We start from the raw sequence: 19129 nt of genomic DNA on the forward strand, positions 1-19129 counted from the left end.
AGTACAAAAGTAGTCCGAGCTGTGAGACAGCAAGATCAAGAGCACACACAAGAATACTTGAAGGAACCACCTCAAGAAATATATGCAATACTGCCAGACCAACTGGAGTCCTTGGGTAATCCAAATCGCAATACTTAATTCCCACTGGTAAAACAACATGTACACATAAACGTGGTTCTTTCCACAAGCACCCCTGATAGGAACTCACGGACACTTGTGTATGAGCAAAGGCTGAGGTGTGGGTACAACGGGCTTCGTTCCCACCAGCTCTCACAGGCAGCAGGAACAGCTGCAGTTATTTTATCTGCCATGTAGCAACAAGCTAAGACAAGGAACAATTTCTGTTCAGATACTGTTTCTCCAATAACACACTAGAAATTAGTTCTCCCTAAACTACTGTTCAAATACCAAACTTCAGACTCCATGCAGTGAAGTCGTTAATTCAGTCTCCTAAAACGCTCTCTCCCAGATACATTACAGGCTTTCATTCTGATGGCTGACATGCTAAAGAGGTTTTGAACTAAATTATTTGCTAAAACAGGCACTGTCTGGCACTGTGTGAGATTAGTTCTACTCAGCACACACTTGGGATCATGAACTGCACAAAACTGTAAATTCATGCCCTAAATATAGCACATTCCAAATAACTTACTGATACCTTCATACTTTAGTATAATACTTTATCCAAGGACCTCAATGTACTTCACGCTGGTGAGTTAAGAGGTTATTTTAGACTCCTCTTGCTTGTGAGAAACAGTGGGCTCCAGTTCCTCAATTAACATGATTCAAGACTGTCTCATCTTCTTTGCAGAATGAATGATATCCCATAGCAACACCACGGGAAAAGAGCTGCATTCCCACACCATTTTAGAGAGTCAAGAGCTTTTTATTCCTGAAAGAAAGAACTCTTCCCCAAGAAGCAAAAAACGTCTCAGCAGGTTATACCTCACTACACATCTATTATATTCTCGGGTGTTTTTTGAGCATTTGACTTCATGAAAAATTAATTTCACATTTAGATGTGAGCTGCATCTTCTTATTTTTCGTAGACCTGCTATGGCAAAACATTTGTTTCTCACAGATGGAGAGTTCATATTGAAGTATCTCCATAAATGCCTTCACTCTTAGAACTGCTGGTCTCCACACCTGGTGTGTACATTTCCCCGGCCTTCTGAGATGGCACAACCACCAACGGCCTATGCTCTGCTCATGTAAAATGCTTAAATGCAGATCAAACTTGTCACCATTGCATGCAACCACCTTACAGAAATCAAGTAGTAGTGCCATTAGTACAAAGCATTTCATTTAGTATTATGAGATGTAAAAATATTATTTGTTGCAATTAAATTGCCACACACATTGCACATCATCTTTTCTATGTGAAAACTCGGTAAAACAACCAGTTCTTGGATTATTCAGCTAAACGGTCTGACAAACAGTGCATCTGAAATACGAGCATCTTCTTATTTCAAACTGTCCAAGGCTAAGAAAACCTTCAGACCAACAGAACTACAAAAATAAACCTCCAGTCTCACTTGGAACTTCCTACTGTGACACAGACTCCACTGGCTCTAGCACTGCGGAAAAAATATAGCTTCTCTAACTTAAAAACTGCTTGAAATCCTCAAGTCTTATCTGCTATGTTCTTGATACAATGGTAAACAAAAAGGGCAATACATGCTAGAACATGACATGCTAAAGAAAATTAGTAGGTGTGACAGCCCACTAGACATGTGAATGCCTTGCATAGTGTTCATTCTTGCTGGGTTATAAATTAATGTAATCATACCAGTTAATGATGTATAATATTTCACAAACACAACCTTGTGCAGAAAGGGAAAAGCTTATTTGTGCAAGCGTCACATTCTTTAGACCACATTTTGCAAAGCAATTTCTTCCATAGAAGTAGCATCATACTGCCAAGCTTTATGTTTGCCATGAATGTATTTGAAATATATCCAAGGTATGAGACACAGGTTTTCCCTTCTCTTTGCTTTAACTGTTCATATTATTTAAATGCAAGTCAGTGACAAGCAGGAACACTCCCTTCTCAAAAGGTGAATACAGGACTGATCATTCAAGAAGTCCTGTCACTCTAAGGACACTCTTTCTTGTGGCATAAGAGGAAAACATTAAAATTTATGCTTTTAAATAACCTTTAAGTAAAGAAAATATCATTGACAAGTGTACAGCTCTATCCTCTCTTCCTTTGTGGATCATCTGTGCATAAATCAAAAGAAGCAAGAGCCTCTCCAAGACTTGGAAGACACACCATGTTAAATTATCAAAATACATATCTAGTCAACTACCCTCAGGTTGAGCTGCAAAGCTTACTAAGTCATCTTCACGTGTAAACAACTGTAAATGATAAATCTGAAATTCAGCTGCTTACTCACACACCAACGCCCTCAGTCAACAATTCCAGTTTCTTTTAAGATGTCTGAATGTACTAAATTTAGGATGCTGAGAGATCATTTCCACTTAGCAATACACAGGAAAGCCCAGTCTCTGAGAAGCATAAGAGATTATACTTTCCCTCTCAGAGCAGCTAAAATAATTCAGAATGCAGCGTTCTGAAGACAAGACCCAGAAGGAAGAGAATCTATACATCCAAATAGGAAGTTTTGATGCATAGTCTGTCACTGCATGAATACCATCGCTTTGTACCAAAAGTCAGCAGAAGTTAGTATATCCCATAGCGCTACACACAATAAAACCTGAGTCTGCCTAATGTATATCCTGGGAACACTCCTACTGGTACATTTTCCCTCAGGTGTATTCAGCCGTTATCCGCAAACACCCACTTTCCAATTAAAGGGCCAACTGTATTTTCATACATAAACTTTAAGGAAGAAAATGGTATCAAAATATATTTTACCTGGACATCATAGAGAGCTACAATGTTCTCATGCTGAAGTTCCTATAAAACAAAATATTTATATTATGGAAACAGCCTGTTGTTGTTATTATTTTAACATGCCAGCTGACAATCAAAGTGAACCAAATTTTGCAAAGAAAGGTAATATCTTTTTTAGACTATCTGATGGAATTTGGGGGAAATCTCAGCTATTTAGACAATATTTACAGGAACACGAATTTGAGCAAAAATAACATCAAATAAAAGTAATTGCATGAGTTGTCCTGTGAATTTTAACTGTTCAAAAAAGCATCTGTCTTTGCTAAGTACTTGCAGCACAGTAATAAACCCAGCACTACAATTTCTGGTATACAATAAATATACTAGAATATAGTATGTAGATATTAGTATTTAAAATACTGACATATCTCAAGAAGCTTGGAAACATGGAAAGAAAGCAGCACTATTTATTACTGCAAAGCTACGTAAAATGAGATGTGAAGTTCAGAGCGAAGAACACCAAGAGACCGTTCAAGACGACATTTGTGTAAAATAACATTGAAAAACTAAATGATGCTCTGTCTTCTTTCCTTCATTAGAGTCACACTACAAATTTTAAGTCAATTAACAACTCAGAAGCGGGAAGGCTGCTTCAGGAATCAAATTCAGCATGACAATTCCAACTCTCAAGGCATGTGAGCAAAGAAGATGAGGAAAAGATCAAAGACTGATGTTTTACCCTCAGGTATGACTTTTGTTTATGCGCTGCTAGGGAAGCGTCACATTAGCCATCCTGAAGGACAAAGTTTTCTACATGTGCAATAAGCAAAGCACAGAGACTGGTTCTACAACAATTTTCCGCTTTTAGCTACAAAAGCACACCCATAACCTGTTCTGAGACCATTTCCAGCACTAAAAAAACCTGTATTTTTCTCCTTTTTTCTTGGTCTTTTTAGTTCTGGATTTCTTCTGGAACTAACAAAGACACAACAGGCAGAACAGCCATTACTGTGATACTACCCATGACCTGGAATGAACCGGGTCAAAAGTCTCTTTTCCTGTTCAACTAAAGCAGCTTTAAAAATCACTGCAAATTAACATACCTTTAAGATTTTTATTTCTTTTCCAAGTAGGATTTGTGACTTCGACAAGTTCTTTTTGTTAATGCTCTTTATGGCTACTTCCCAGTCAGTTTTCTGGAAGGAAACAAACAAAAAAGTATTGTCAGTTTTATATATTTCTAGCTTTATCTACTAACAGCTAGCTAGCAAACCACTGGAGAAAACCTTGCGAGATCACCCCTACTCTACCCACCAGTGATTACTGCATCACATGATACCATCAAGAACGATTTCATTCCACAATAGCTCAGACAGCTATTAAAATCCAGCTGCAGCTACACTGCATTTTCATGGACTTAAAAGCATTTAAAAAAAAAAGAAAAAGGGGGTAAGTAATCATATTCCATTTATTTTTTGGTAGTGGTGCTATGTATCTGCTTTTTAGTCCTCTCTCAGTGATCAAGTTACTTTTACTCTCCTTTAAGGACTTCCCATTTACAGCTGCCTTATTCTGTGTAGCTGAAAATTACACAATAAAATATCTGGGTGTTTTTAGGTAAACTTATATATTGTCTATTTATATATATTATCTAAAAATAAATCACTTATTTATTCTCAATGTGGAAGCATCTCCACTGGCCTTTAAAGTTTGTTCTCCTTTCTCCCTATTCTTTTACCCCCAAATCACTGCACTGTGCCTCTCCAAGTTGTGAATACTACCCTAGCGCTCCAAGATGGTAAATCTGAAGTGGTTTTTTTTCTGGAAAGCATAGGACTTTAGGCACCAACACCAGAATAAACTCCCACAGCATCAAGAAACCATAATGTAACTATGAATATTGCGGGCGATTAGTAAGCCACGCCAGGAAACCAGACATCTCCGAATTTAAGAAATCTTCAGCCAATCCCAAAGGAGACAATTTTCCATTAGATCCCTCGTCAAACAGCGAGATAAACATGACCCTCCTGACAAACAAAGGGCTCAGCCTCCCCTACAGCTGCAACTCTCCCCTCGCCGTTATGTCAGGGAGCTACCAAACAGCAGAGAGGAGAGGTGGGAACGCAGAGGGGTTGCTGGTTTTATAGGGGAGGGGGATTAATAATAAAATAAAATAAAATAAAATAAAATAAAATAAAATAAAATAAAATAAAATAAAATAAAATAAAATAAAATAAAATAAAATGGTTTATGGAGGGAGCTGCGGAGCTCCGCAGCAGCCGCAGGCCCCAGTTCCCCCGCCCGGTACCTCAGCCCACCGCACACCTTCCCGTCCTGCCTTTATTTTTCCTCCCCAAACACCCAAATAACGACCAAACTCCCCCAAAGGACACCCCCCCCCCAGCTGTCACCCACCGGGAGCGGCCCCGGCCGGGCAGGGCTTGTGTAACCAGCCCGGCTGCGGGCGAAGCCCAGCGCTGTTTACCTTGCGGTGGCGACCTTTGAAGACCACAGCAAAGGCTCCGTGTCCTATCAGGTCCTTCTTGCTGTACTCAAAGTCCCCCACCACCTCCATCATCCCTCAGGGGGGCATGAAGCCCCAGGAAGCAAAGAAGGCGGGAGGGAAAACAAAGGGGCTCTTCCTCCAGCCCAGGCAGCTACAGCCGCCTCACGGCAGCGGGCGGCGGGGCGGGATCCTGCCCCTGTGCTGGCTGCCCCCGGCGGCGGGGGCAGCTCCGATCATCCCGCGGGGGCAGCCGCAGACCCCCGGCCCGGCGGGGCTGCTGCAGGGCGTCTCCGAGGCGAGGGGCTCCGTCTGGCATGTGGAGGGCAAGGCGGGGAAGGGGAGACGGGGGGAAGGCTCTCAGGGGCCGGGTGTGAGGGCACAGCGCGGCACAGGCGCCGGGACGAGGGGCCTGCTCAGCGGCGAAGGGAGCTCCGCGCCCTGCCGCTGCCCGCCCCCATGGCTCCGCCACAGCGGGGGCTGCCGGCGCCGCGGCCCCTCTCAGGGACCGAGCCCCGGAGCATCCAGCAAGGCGGGGGGAGGTGCGGCCCGCAGCTCCGGGGGTGGCTGCCGCTGTCGCCGCCGCACCCCCCGCAAAAGAAGAGTAAGGAGGGAGGTTGCGGACAGGGCGGGGGGGGTCTCTCAGGCCGCCACCGCCTCTTGAGGCTCCCTCTGCTCCTCCAGCCTCCCCCAGCCGATCCGCTCCCCGCCAGCCCCGGCTCCGACTGCCCAGACCTCCGCGCCGCCCTACGCACTTTATAGGCCGCATCGCGCAGGCCCCAGCGCTCGGCTGCTTCCGCCGGCGGTCAAAGAGTGCCTCACCCCGGTTCACCCGGCGGGAGTGCCAGACGCCGTTCTGTCGTCGCTATCCCCCCAGGAGTGCGGCCAGCCCGGCCCCGCTGCCCCTCCGGTCCCCTACACCCCACCACGGCTGCTGGGGTCGGTCAGTGACCCAAGGCCCAGGGGACCCCCGTAACTCCCTGTCTTCAGCCCAGCACCCAAGCAGAGAGGCCAAACTCCAGTTCAGCCCCACCACGCCTGGCTATCGCACTTAATGCTTGTTCTATTTTGCTTTAGCTGTTTTCTCGGCCACCTCAAGCCCACCTGGCAGCAAGGACGAAGCTGAGGAGAGTGGGAAGGGCCGGGGGCTCCAGCGAGGACCGGGGCAGCAACAGTGCTCACCGTTAGGGAGCAAGATGCTACATCAGACCCAATACAAGAACTTAAATCAATGGAGACACAATGGAGGAACAAGCCCGCTAGATGCTGTAAGCCAAAGACACTTCAAGTTGCTCAGTCTCTCTATGAGAACAACCTCTTTAATTTACAGCCTCTGCCCCCCAGCGCCTTTAGATCAGCCTGGGGCTGCTGAAAGCAACATACAAACACTAAAAAACAAACCACCAGCCACCACACACCAGTCACATGGAGCCTTTGACCTTCACCTCCAGATCTACATAATGACACTCCTTGCCTTTGCTTTCTATTCCCCACTGCTCCCTTGCCCTTCCTCTCTGTTTGCATTCTCTATCACACCACGTCCCCATCCCAGTTTCACCTGCACAAGCTGTCTCAGGTTCCCCAGCACCATTAGATCAAAATACAGACTGAGCAGAGTCACACAGAGTCTTCTCCCTGTTCTTCACTTATGTCCCTTTGCTTTCTGGCACTCAAAACCAAGCACTACTGGAGCTGCCTGCTGTTTCAAAACCTCCATATTCATCAGGAGACACTTAAGCGAATATCAACAGCTTTATAAAGCTGTTGTAAGCTCTAGACATTATATGGAGGCATCAGAAGAATCCTAAGACATCTATTTTGTGTCAAAGAGAACCGAAGGGCTTTAAACTCCCTCAGGACCAAATCCTCCCTTTATTTTCTGAAGTTCTGAGCTCCCATCCAAAATCCATCCATAGCACTAACCTAGCAAACAAAACAGAGAAAGCAAAGCTGACAGAGTAATTTCTGCAGATCAGAACAGCCCCGTGGAAGGAATAAATGATATGTAAAAATATTCCGAGTTAATCATAAATTAATGTATTGGTAGTAACACAGACACTTTCTAGTGTGCGTTCACAGTGCCCATTTAAAAACAGAAAAAAGCCCACAAGTCTCAATGTGTTAAATATTCTGATTCAGAAAATAATTTCCCTGAGAATTGGCTGTTCATTGTCATCCACCAATTCCCACATTCAGTATTAATCCTCTGAGCATCAGCATGTATCCTCACCCCAAAGTCAATGTCGCAAGCTGCATTTTAAGCAAGCTAAAACCCCCAAAATCCAGCAAGATGCCTTTTGGACAGAGAAAGCCACTTCAAGAATTTCTAAGCCACCCATTCTGCGTTACACTTCAAAAATGAGACACATTTTGCTTCAGTCGAGACACATCTGATGTCCTTTTGTCCCCATAACGGGGCTGGAGCCCTCGAGCAGGTTTGTCTCAGCACAGCAAGGACAAAACAGGCAGCAGCGGCGGGGAGGATTGACCAGAATAACTAAATATGTTGCTGTCGCGCTGGGATTTGAACGGGATCTGAAGGGATGAAGTCTGAAAAACCGCCTGGTGAAGGGCCGCGGGATTTGCATGCGAGACGCTCGTTTGAGCTGGGTCCTTGATTCATCTCTGGGAAGGTTTTTAATTGTCGGTATTTCCAGCACTGGAGGGCTACAATAAACCTGGTTATGAACAGCACCTTCACTTTTGCTGCAGAAAGAAGTGCAAGACTGTATTTGCCCGCCTTCCCCAAAGGGAGCCTTGTTACTGGAGATACTGGGAGAACGATGCAGGATAAACCTGCGGGGCTTGTGCTCCTCCTCCCTCGCCCGACCAACACACAGATATTCGAGGAATACACACATTTAGCACCAGCACTGCAGCACTCGCAGGGATGCACTGACAAACCCTGAGGCAGGGCAATAAAACACTCAGCATGCTCAAAAAGCACGGCCGGCCAGCGGGCACCAGCACCGTGCCTGACCCAGCACGGTGACCCTCCAAAAGCACAGGGTGAAAGCACCGAGTTTGTTGATTTTTAACATTGTACTGTGCAAGAGCTGCAGCCCACTGACTGAGACCACCAACCTACAGCTCAGCAAGGACCACAGGGCCAGGGCGGAGAAAACACAGAGTAACAGCACTGGAGGTGGATTCGTGGCTCTGTCCCAGCTGCACTACGTTGGTTCAGTCAAATTAGTCCCTCAGATGTGAGTTGGGACTCATGATCACAAGCACAACAGATCTGCGAAGGAATTAGCACCTTCAGGTGTACAGAAGTACACTTTCATCTGGTAGCGGCTCCCCAGAACACAGACAACACTGTTCTGAGTTTCCACCACACCTTTCATCCTCAAAAGCGCTAATGGTCTTCACAGGAAGCCTTTTCTCAACATATCGCTGAAATTCAGCCTTTCTGAGATAGAAGCATCACCTGAACAGTGCCTGGGCTGACCCAAAGAAAGGCAGAAAGAAGACTGCTTTTCCTCACGTCCACACAAAACAATGAATGAAGATTATTTTCTTCCTGTTTACCAAAAGTTTATTTCTTATATCTCTCCCCAGGCTACAAACATGCACACAGAAGTTAAATTACTGACCTGGGGAAAATAATCAAGAGGCCAGTTGAGTTGACCAGAACATGAGCATGTGGCTCCAAGGACCCATATGCACAACACATACGCTGCTTGCCCAGCGATCCTGCGCGAGTAAGCAGAACACACAGCCCTGAAAATCATTTTCAGAAGGATGCTAAGGCCTGAACTAGGTCTAAATCTACCCAAAAGGCTGGAGTTTGGCACCGTCCCGCTCACCTGAGTGCTACCGCACAGCTCTCTTCACTCTAGGTGATCTGACCATTTTCTTCTCCCCTTCCTCCATCATACCCAAGAATTTATGAGCCAGGTAAACCATTCTCAGAGGACTGGCACACTTCCCAGTCCTTATCCTCACTGTCCTCCCATTGGGGATTTGTAACAAAATTGATGGTTGCATCAGCTGAGCCATCACAGCTTTTAAAGGAGAAAGTGTCAAGAGGGCTCCGCGGGACAGCTTCCAGATAGGCTTAAAATTATTCTTATATTACCAGTGAGAAATAATGCCCTTGTGGTAGACACACCTGTGCGGTGTGTTCAACCAGGAATTTGGGTGAAACTGCATTGAAACACAGCAGCAACACTGATATTCGCATCACACGGTACAGGGAAAGTTCAGGTGTTTCAGCAGGTTTCCTGCAAGCGATGTGCTTCCCAGAAAAGCAATCATCAGCAAGCTCCGGCCTGCCTTCTAGACCTGTCCTTTAACAAAAGGCAACGTCTTCCCCGCTACTAACACCATCAGCCCAAATCTGCAACCGCAGTTCTAAAAATTGGCTAATTAAAGCTCACGTCACCACCACCAGGAGAGCAAGGGAGGTCACACGCTCGCTTCGCCTCCTGCCGAAAAGGATCCAGCCCCGAAGAGAAGGGCAGGAGCTGCTCCCTGGCTGCAGAGCCAGGCTGGGAAACGCCGCATTCGAATCAAACTGGGAGGAGAGTTACGGGATTGCTTGGGAATCGGGCTGGAATGGGGCCAGCGCTTGGTATGCACGCAGGCTGGTACCGTAGGAAGGATAAAAATAGTAGCAGCTGCTTAGATAGGGAAAATACGATTTGGTCTACGTGCAAACCCATCACACAGCACGGTTCAAAATCTGCCCACGATCAGGTCACAGAAAGATTAAGGCTGAGATGGCTTATTTTGGTGTAAACTTACTCGCAAGGCCTTCTCTTTCTTCAAACGGTCATGCTTTGCTTTGGAAGTTTTCTGCTCCTGCGTTAGGAAGGTGGGGGTTAATCAGGCTCTGCTTGGTGCTTAATGTTACACAGGCAGGGTCGGAAGGGATGGCAGGAGCGTGGTAACAGCGCTGGTTCGGAAATCGGTGGGCAAGGAAATGGTCTTGAGGAGCACAGACACATGCACATGTCCCAGCCAGTCCCCGCAGGCAGGATCGCTTCCCCCAGACCTGATACATCCCCACTTCTAACACAAAACACACCGTGGATTAACAGGGCGCAGTGACCCCAGGCAGCGCTTTGGGAGAGGAAGCAGGGAGCGATGCTGCTTCCCTCGGAAAGAGCCACAGTTACCAGGAGCTGCAGGAACCGCTGCTTTCAGCAACTCAAACGCAGCTTCAGAGCTCAACTCCTGCATATGGTTTGTGTCCTTTAGCACAGGCAACCCCAAAAACCTCGTGAAACAGGGAGACTTCTCAGCCATTACCAGAGATCCGGAGCTGCACGTGTGCTCCTCTCCTTCCCAAGGACACGGCAGCCTGGGGAGGCAGAATTGTCAGCTATGGTTTTAAACCACCCTGTCCCACAACATTTGCCTTAGCAAATTACTAAAGGTTTTGTTTATGCAGATGGATGCAACGTGGCCTTGACTGTCAGCAAGAATCAGCTGGAGGAAGCACATGGGTGAAAGCGCAGGTACACGATATTGAGCTCTTCCCAACACATCCCATGAAGATGGAGCCTGCTGAGCTGGCTGGCAGAGACACCAACACCAGGAACCACAATTTCTTCTCAGTCACATTAAAGATTTAACCCTTTGTTCCAGTCTCTTGCTCACCTGAACACTTGCAGACAAGCAAATGGCCATTACTGTGCCATCCCTTCGTAATTCTCCAAAGCAATCCTGCCAGCAGGAATTAAGTCCTAAAATACACCTTCTGTAGCTGGGAAGCATCTGATACCCAAACTCCTATTCTGAGTTGTAGTAATCATGGAGTAGAAACTGCAATATGAGGGTTACAGAGAATATTTTGGCCTTCATGCTGGATTGCTGCAACTAAATGTGAGAATATAATTCCTGTGTCTTATTCATCTTCATTTTCACTGTTTTCCAACCATCCTGGAAATAAACACTGTTTGCCTCATGATTGCTGAAGGCCTGAACTGCCTTACAAAAAGGCTCATACCCAAGTGCACAAACATATAACAGACTGAATCCCTCTCACCCACTGGGCAAGTAAATGCATTTGAGAAATTCCAGAAGGAGCCAACTCTGCGCAATGGAAGTTTTGCCATGTAGTGTGACCGTCCCAGCCCTGCTGTCAGCACGTATCCAGGGCAAGGGACAAACACCACCTAAAATGCCTGCTCCCTTTTTCTCCTTCCCCCTTCCTCCCTCCCGAGCCAGCAGCGGATGAGAAACAGGCACTCCCTCCCCTGTTCAGAGGCACTAGTGCTTCATTCCCCTATTTCCAAGAGCCATTGAGATCTGAAAACTCAGCACAGCTCTACCAGCTGTTTGAAGTCCATGCCTGTTGCACCCCGAATGGATGAGCGAATGAGTGACCTGCTGTGGATGCAGAGAAGCACTAACAGGTAACACTAACAGGTAACACTCAGCACAGCCCACAGGGAAACGGGTTGAGGGGAAAGGCAAAACCTCACTGGAAGAACGAGAAGTTATTCTCAGCAGATCTTTGTCCCAGTCACATAGCCGAGCACAACCCTGCAGTGTAGTCATGTGCCCTTCCTCTCTCCCTCTCTGAAGGTCACATAAGGACATCCCTTTCTGTTACCACTAAAAGCCTCTTCTCTGCAGATTCTTTGTCAGCAAGAAGGGGCAGGAGCTGTCCCCACCCTTCAGTTGCCCCTTTCAAGGCAGCAGGCTGCCATGAGGCTGAAATCTCAATAAAAAAGCCAGCTGAGATGGAGGCAGATGAGATAACCCTCCTGTAATGTTCAGAGGAAACCATCCTGCAAAGCACAGCTCTTAATAAGAACTAGAATTAAAATTTCCTTAAATAAATATAAGGAAAGAGTCCATGAGAGAGAGCAGCCAACAGGAGCAGGGCGTTGTGCTCCGATCGGCCTCCGTTGTCCATCACCCCGCAGATCTCCCGGGCAGGTTGTGATGAGGACAGGCGGCTTCGGACGGGACCAGCAGCTTCGTGTCGCTGCTCCTATCGGCGCCATCTGCAAACAGAAAGAGCTGCTGTGGTCCAGCCCCAGCGATGCCACGTGGTACCGTACGAGAGCAGCACAGCGGGGGCCTGGGGACCGGGTTCCTTCATCAGCCAAGGACAAGCGACAACCATCTCAAGGGAATTTGTCTGTCTGCATAACTGGGAGATGGGGGAAGGTGAGAACGGGTCTGACCGACTGGTGCAACTGCTCCTTCCCCTCTCCAGGAGCCAAAATATCTGAGTCAAATTTCACCCCTGACTACCCAGCTGGAGGGACTCTGCTTTCTAGTCATGTCCCAGGGGACAGCAGCAGCTCCTGCCTCGAGGGAGGTCAGGTCTCCGGGATGGAATCTGGCCCAGCGCTGTGCTCTCTCCAAGGAAAGATCATGCCGTAACCATGTAGGTCTCTGCAAAGACACTGCAGCTCTGAAGGACACACGGAGTAGCTGCAACATCCTCTATGGACAGACAACAGGCTACTTACATCCGCAAACACTTATCCTTCCCTCCACTTGCCACCCGCTGTCCGTCGGGGCTCCAATCTGTTGCGTACACCTAGTATTGGGGAAAGACTCAGTTATTTCTGCCTTCATGGCAGGAGGAGTCATTCCTGCCTCTCCCAGACGCCTCAGCTCCACCAGCCACCTCACCTCGTCTGCATGGCCGGGCAGATCGATGGCCAGTTTCTTCGTCTTGGCATCCCAGACCTTCAGCGTGCTGTCACTGCTGCCGCTCACCAGCAAGCGGCTGTCGGCTGACCAGGCGATCTGATACACAGCCGAGACGTGTCCCCTCAGCGATGTCACGTACCTGGGTGAAGGAGACGTGAAGCAGCTGTTAGAAGAGCAGGCAGCTGAGTTTGTTCCGAACCCGTCTTCTTCCCAGTCTTCATGTTTCTTCCCCAGCCAATGTCACGAGATGCCCAGCAAACCCCAAGCCAGCACACACAAGGCACTCAACTGCTATAGCATCCATAGGCGGCTCAGTCTATAAACCCTCCCAGATGGGCTCAGAGTCTTCTAGAGGACGGCTAGACCCCAGCTCCTCTGCCAAGAACCCTCATCCCGCAGGCAACACGACAGCCCTGCTGTGCAGATGTGTCCTTCCCCTCTCTAGCTGAGCAAACTGCATTTTGAAGGACCTTTAAAATTACTAACGTGGAACCCAAGCTCATCAGTAGAAGGCAGAACAAGGGCAGGACTGCTGCCCCAGCGAGCTCGCCAGCACTCCAGACCCCGTCACACAAGAAGAGCCGACAAGGGACTTCCCAAGGGCAGGAACGCCCCAGAATTTGCATGAGTTCAGGCTACAGAGGTGCTGGACACACTGGGGAGCTGCTGACAATGACTTCAGGGCCCATCTCTGCATAACCTCTGCATTACCTGCAGACCCCACACGAGCACCACCTTGTAACCGAACAAACCAACTCACTTCCCTGTCCTGCCATCCCAGAGCTTTATGGACTTGTCAAAGGAAGCGCTGGCGATTATCCGGGTGTCTGGCGAGAAGAGGACTTGGTTAATTAATGCTTGGTGGCCCGTCATTCTCTCTAGTGGCTTCTTGTCTTCTGCTGGCCTCCAAAGAAACAGCGTGAAATCATCTGATCCCGAGACAAGCCTTTCTGGTTCCTGGCCCTGAAAAAGGGATGAAAGAGCCCAAGTCTTGCACAAGCCAAGTGTGGAGAGCTTGGAAGCACATCAACATAGGGGTCAATGGCCAACTGTGCGCATTTACTGCTTCCAGCAGTAACTGTGTTAGAAACCACGGAGGGACAAAAGGGACTTACCCTGACTTGGTCATACCTCTGCTGTGCCTTGTCCTTCAGTTCTGCCACTGAGAGAGGGAAAGAGGGGAGAGGAGAAGAAGGAGAAGGAGAAGGAGAGAAGAAAGAAGGAGAGAAGAAAGAAGGAGAGAAGAAAGAGAGAAGGAGAGAAGAAGGAGAGAAGGAGAGAAGGAGAGAAGGAGAGAAGAAGGAGAGAAGAAGGAGAGAAGAAGGAGAGGAGAAGGAGAGGAGAAGGAGAGGAGAAGGAGAGGAGAAGAAGGAGAAGAAAAGAGAAGAAGACAAGAAAAGACAAGAAGAGAAGAGAAGAGAAGAGAAGAGAAGAGAAGAGAGGAGAAGAGAGAAGAGAGAAGAGAGAAGAGAGAAGAGAGAAGAGAGAAGAGAGAAAAGAGAGAAGAGAGAGAAGAGAGAGAAGAGAGAGAAGAGAGAAGAGAAAAGATTAGGTCAAAGGAAACTTTATAACCCTGTGATGCCCATTCCAACCCTGGCTCTGTGGGCCAAGCAGATGTGTTTGTGACTGCTCACCCGTTTTCTCTCTGTCACAGGGAGGAAAAGCCCTTGAAAACAGGGTGGTCAACCCTACGCATGGCTGCCAGCTCAACCGACACGAGCACAGGACCTGCTCCCAGCTCTCAGGATCGTTTTGGCTCACGGCAGCATTAAGAAGAGACATCAGGTCTCCTCGCCCTCCTCCCCCGGCCCACAACACGGGTGCTGCACTCACAGGAGCCGCTCAGATCCTGCGGGTTGATGGTGGCCTCGGCAGGTTCGAAGGCACCGGTGCGGAGGACGTAGTCGGTGCTCAGGGCCATGGTGTTCACCCAGTGAGCGTGGCCCTGCAGGGTGCGGCAGAGGACGCCCTGGAAGCAAAACCACTCGCTTAGACAGGGATGGGGAGGACAGACTGTGCGGGACACCCAGACCCATCGCAGGGACCAGCCCTGAACCTCCCAAACCCTGCAGCAAGGCTTAGCAGGGAAGAAACGACGCTGCTGAGCTTCAGAGACCAGTTTCCTGCAGGGCCTTGCAGGGAACTCCCCAGAACAGGTCGTTCCAGGGGCGTTTTCAGCTTTTAACCCCATTTTAAGCTTTTAGGGATAAAAGCACTGCAGAAGAGCTAACCCTTCCAAACAGCGCTAAGCAACAGGCTCTGCCAGGTCAAGAGGACACAGCACGTCCATCTTCGAGGGCACAATCTGTGCCAGGAGGAGCAGACAAAGCTACAACACAGTGTGTCCAGCGCCCTTCGCAGCAGCCCCGGGGCTTCCCGCCGCACTTACGTCCTGGCTCCTCCAGACTTTGATGGTCCTGTCCTGGGAGGAGGAGTAGATCAAGCCGTCACCCCCCCACTTCACACACGTCACCGACTGCGTGTGGCTCGTGAGGATTTTGTCACACCGGCCCATCAGCGTGTCCCAGATGCGGATGCTGCCGTCCTTGGAGGCGCTCGCCAGGTAGCGGCACTCTGGGTTTCTGCACAAAAAGCTCAAATCCATTTGCACAGCGCGCACAGCTGCTCCACCAAGCTCTTCCCATCAGCCCCCGAGGATTTGAGGCCCCAGAAGTCAATAAAAAACAACTTTCTCTTTTGGCCGAAGATCATAGAGAGGCCGGGGAGAAACAGAGCGCTGACCTACAGAGAACAGGATGCCACAAGGCCGGGGAGAAGCAGACAGAACTTCCCTCCAAGCCAGCTCGGGGTTGCATGCTGGAGGCATCAATCCACACTAAACCTGGAACCCGAGCCCTTGGCAATGACCTTGTTTCCACAGCTCCAACCCACTGGCTACTGAGGGGACCACAACTGGCACCTTCCCTGGGCCTGGGCTGGGGAGACACAGCCCTCTGTCCTTTTAACAACATCTCCATCACTCAGCGTGGTTTTAACATCAAAGAAAGCTGTCCCTGGCACCGGCCGCAGTGAGGAAGAGCTCAGCCCCTCCTGTCACACAGGAGCCGAGCAGGGAGAGCAGCTGGCTGGAGACAGACAAGTGGAGCCTTGGGAGGGTCACCCGCTCCTCTCCATTTCCTCATCCTCCTTTACAATCAGTTTTTGCTAATTCAGTTAATTGCTTGCAAACAGCTGGAGTTTCCTACTGGCAAACTCAATTTGCAGGGCTCTGCTCTGCAGGGGCATTTCTTTCGGTTATTTATTTATTTCTATAATGTCTTGGATTATTGGCTACAACTGACCTCCCCCACCCACCCCTCCCAGGCAGAGCTTGAGCTGATCGAAGGGATAAGGGGATTGCACCGTTAATCAGCCCTCGCAATAAATAAACAGGATGACAGAGGCAACCAGGATGCCGGGGGGCACACGTGAGCAGTTTTGCTACTCCCGGCTCAGCACGCTGGGGAGGAGCATCTCAAATCTTTGTCCAGCACCATGAAATCATTATTTTCTATAGGCAGGTACATCTTTTATACAGCGGAAAAGCAGCACAGCCAGGCAGTGACTTCCCCATGGGGACCATGGGCAGCAGCTGCCTCCGAGCTGGGTGCCTTTTTCCCAGCCCATTTTGGGAGTTGCTGTCCCACCCGCACCCCGCAATGGGAGCTGTGCCCTCCAGGTCAGGCTGCTCTTTTCTGCACAAGCGCGGGGAAGGTCTGGGCTGCCCCCTTCACTTACATGTGGAGCGGCTCCCAGCACAGATACGTGATCCATTTGGAGTGGCCAGCGAGCACCCGGCCAATCTGATTGCCGGTGGCCGGGTCCCAGAGAAATATCTGTCCAGGAGAGAAGCAAGAGGGTCACGTCAGGCCACACGCATCATGTGAACCCCAGGGATGCGCGGGCTCCATTTAGAAAGCATAAGTGTCCTTGGGGCTGCATTTACATTGGCAAGGAGCGGGGAGGGAGGGGGGCAGATGCTTTTCCAGATCCCGGCAGCAATCAGCTGACATCTCAAAGCCATGAGACCTGATCGCCCTCCTCTCTGCCTAAAACGCTGGTGCTACATTATCTGCTTCAACTCTAAACCAATCCAGGTCCCCAAAAAGCCAGCCTGAGCCTTTGATGCTCCGTGCCAGAGCGTTAGTGAATGTTTGCAGAGTGCTACGAAAACCAGAGTGCGCTAAATGCTACTTATTATTGGATTCTGTGGGTGGGACACATGCTGGTTTTCTCTTGTTTTTTCTCTCTCTACATAAATGTTCATCCCAAGAGCCAAGTCATTAGTCATCTCCTCCTTAAGAACCCGGGAGAAATAGGGAAACGGAGGACAAGCGGCTCCCTGGGTTAGATTTAAGCCAGAACAGCACCAAACTGGGGCAGAACCACCCCGGCCTGGCCCGTTTCCTTGGGGTTGGGATCGCAGCGGCCGGCTGGAGCGGCTGCTCAGAAACCGAGTGGGACCGCAGTGCTCGGCAGCTCCGGGGCCGCTCGTGTTGCCCCCAAACTGTTCAAAAGCCAGAGCGAGCGTGTGCCCGTCTGTGGCTCAGCAAGGCGCTGACTCACTTTGAATTGCCCACAAGCGCTCCCGCTTCCCCAGGCATTTCTGTGCACACCTTAATCTCACAGATTTTGCCCCAGAGCTGGGGCAGGGTCCCCTTTACGCTCCTGTAAGAGGGAATTTGGCCGTGTCTGAGCGGGAGCTCTGCAAACAGGCTGCCGCTGCACGTCTGGGTCACGCAAACCGCAGCCCTGGCTTGGCTGGGCGATACCCCCTCTCGCTCCAGACAGCTCCCTCGTGACGGAGCCGTCTGCCAAGGACCACGTCCAAAACCCGGACTCTTTCCTGCACGGAGGGAAACGCATCTGCCACAAGATATCAGGGCTCAGCGGCGCGAGGTCAACAAAGGTGACAAAGCCAGAGCCCTGCCTGGCAGAGTTCAGAGACTGCTGCAACACATCCATGTGCACAGCTCCTCCGGGGCACAGGACACCGCTCAGAACAACTGGATACACCCCTCATGCCCCAGAGAAAGAAAGATTTTGCCAAGCCGTACCTGGCTGTTCTTGCAGCCCGAGGCCAGCTTCTTGCCATCGGGCGACCAGGCAATGCTGAGCACCCAGTGCCGGTGACCTGGCGGAGAGAGCGCGAGCGGGAGTGAGTGGAGACCTGTGACTGTCTGTCCCCAGTGTCCTGGCGTTGCAGCCACCCTGAGGCAGGACCGGAGGTGGGGGGAACGCTCCGTGTTCCTCCTCTTTGTTAGTCAAATAGAGCCACTCTCCTCCTGAGCCGCGGTTGCTGTGCGGCTCAGGCAGCATCCAGGCTCTGCCCTGTCCCCATGAACAGGCAGGGGGTCTATGAGGGAGGGGGATCAGGATTTGCCCTCCCAGGATACCCCACACTCACCTTTGGCCGTGAACTGCGGTGTCTCCGTGCTGAGGTCCCAGAAGCGCACGGTGGTGTCTCCGGACCCGCTCGCCAGGTACCTGGGAGGGGAGGAATCACCCAGCTCAGCGCGATGTCCCCAGCGGCTGCCGCCTCACTCCGAGCCCCCCACCCGCAGCCGGACCCTCGTACTTTCCCGTGGGGCTGAAGGCCACCGAGATGACGGCCTCGGTGTGTCCCTCCAGGGAGCTGGTGCAGCGGGTCACGGCCCGCACCCTGAACACCGCCTGCGGCTGGTAGATGATGTCCAGGACCTTCTCCGTCTCCACGCTCTGCCCCGCCAGGGTCTTCTCCAGCGACACCACGATCTCGGCATCGTGGACGAAGAAGGCGAGAGGCACCGGTTCATCCTGCGGGACAGAGGGTGGGTGCCATAGCGAGGGGCAGCCCGGGCTGGGCTCCGGGGGTGCCGGGGGGTCTCACCTTCTGCAGGAGCGCGTTGCAGACCAGCTGCAGCTTGTCCGGGGTGATGGTGACCGGCACGTCGAAGGGGGAGCCCAGGGACTCCCCCGCCTCGTCCCGGAACTGGATCAGGAGCCGCTGCACGTCCTCGTCCGGCGACATGCTCTGCGGGACAGCGGGCTCAGCACCGGGAGTCCCCGCGGGGAGCGGGGATAACCCACAGAACCCCACTCGGGAAACGGTACCCGCGTGGGGGGAGAAGGAGCCGCTACGGGGGAACGCGGCGTGGACTCTGTGG

General features: G+C 50.3%; 2 protein-coding genes across 2 annotated transcripts in view; both read right to left on the reverse strand.

Annotated features, from left to right (window-relative positions):
- ULK2 (unc-51 like autophagy activating kinase 2) overlaps window positions 1-5435 on the reverse strand; it is a gene marked incomplete at both ends in the record, with an annotated part of 34497 nt that extends 29062 nt beyond the window's left edge. Inside the window, 3 exons of the mRNA XM_080356953.1 lie at window positions 2879-2920; window positions 3961-4053; window positions 5343-5435. Of these exons, the coding sequence (XP_080213079.1) occupies window positions 2879-2920; window positions 3961-4053; window positions 5343-5435 (228 nt within the window). The remainder of the gene's footprint in view (window positions 1-2878; window positions 2921-3960; window positions 4054-5342) is intronic.
- Window positions 5436-12792: 7357 nt separating this feature from the next.
- NLE1 (notchless homolog 1) lies at window positions 12793-18993 on the reverse strand (the record flags this gene model as incomplete). Its single annotated transcript, XM_080356829.1, has 11 exons — window positions 12793-12867; window positions 12963-13122; window positions 13744-13946; window positions 14099-14145; window positions 14817-14952; window positions 15373-15565; window positions 16722-16819; window positions 18041-18117; window positions 18391-18470; window positions 18562-18779; window positions 18853-18993. 11 exons carry the CDS (start codon window positions 18991-18993, stop codon window positions 12793-12795), a joined length of 1428 nt encoding a protein of 475 aa, XP_080212955.1.
- Between the last annotated feature and the right edge of the window lie 136 nt (window positions 18994-19129).

This window comes from Nesoenas mayeri (assembly GCF_963082525.1).
Source record: "Nesoenas mayeri genome assembly, chromosome: 20".
Taxonomy (NCBI): domain Eukaryota; kingdom Metazoa; phylum Chordata; class Aves; order Columbiformes; family Columbidae; genus Nesoenas; species Nesoenas mayeri.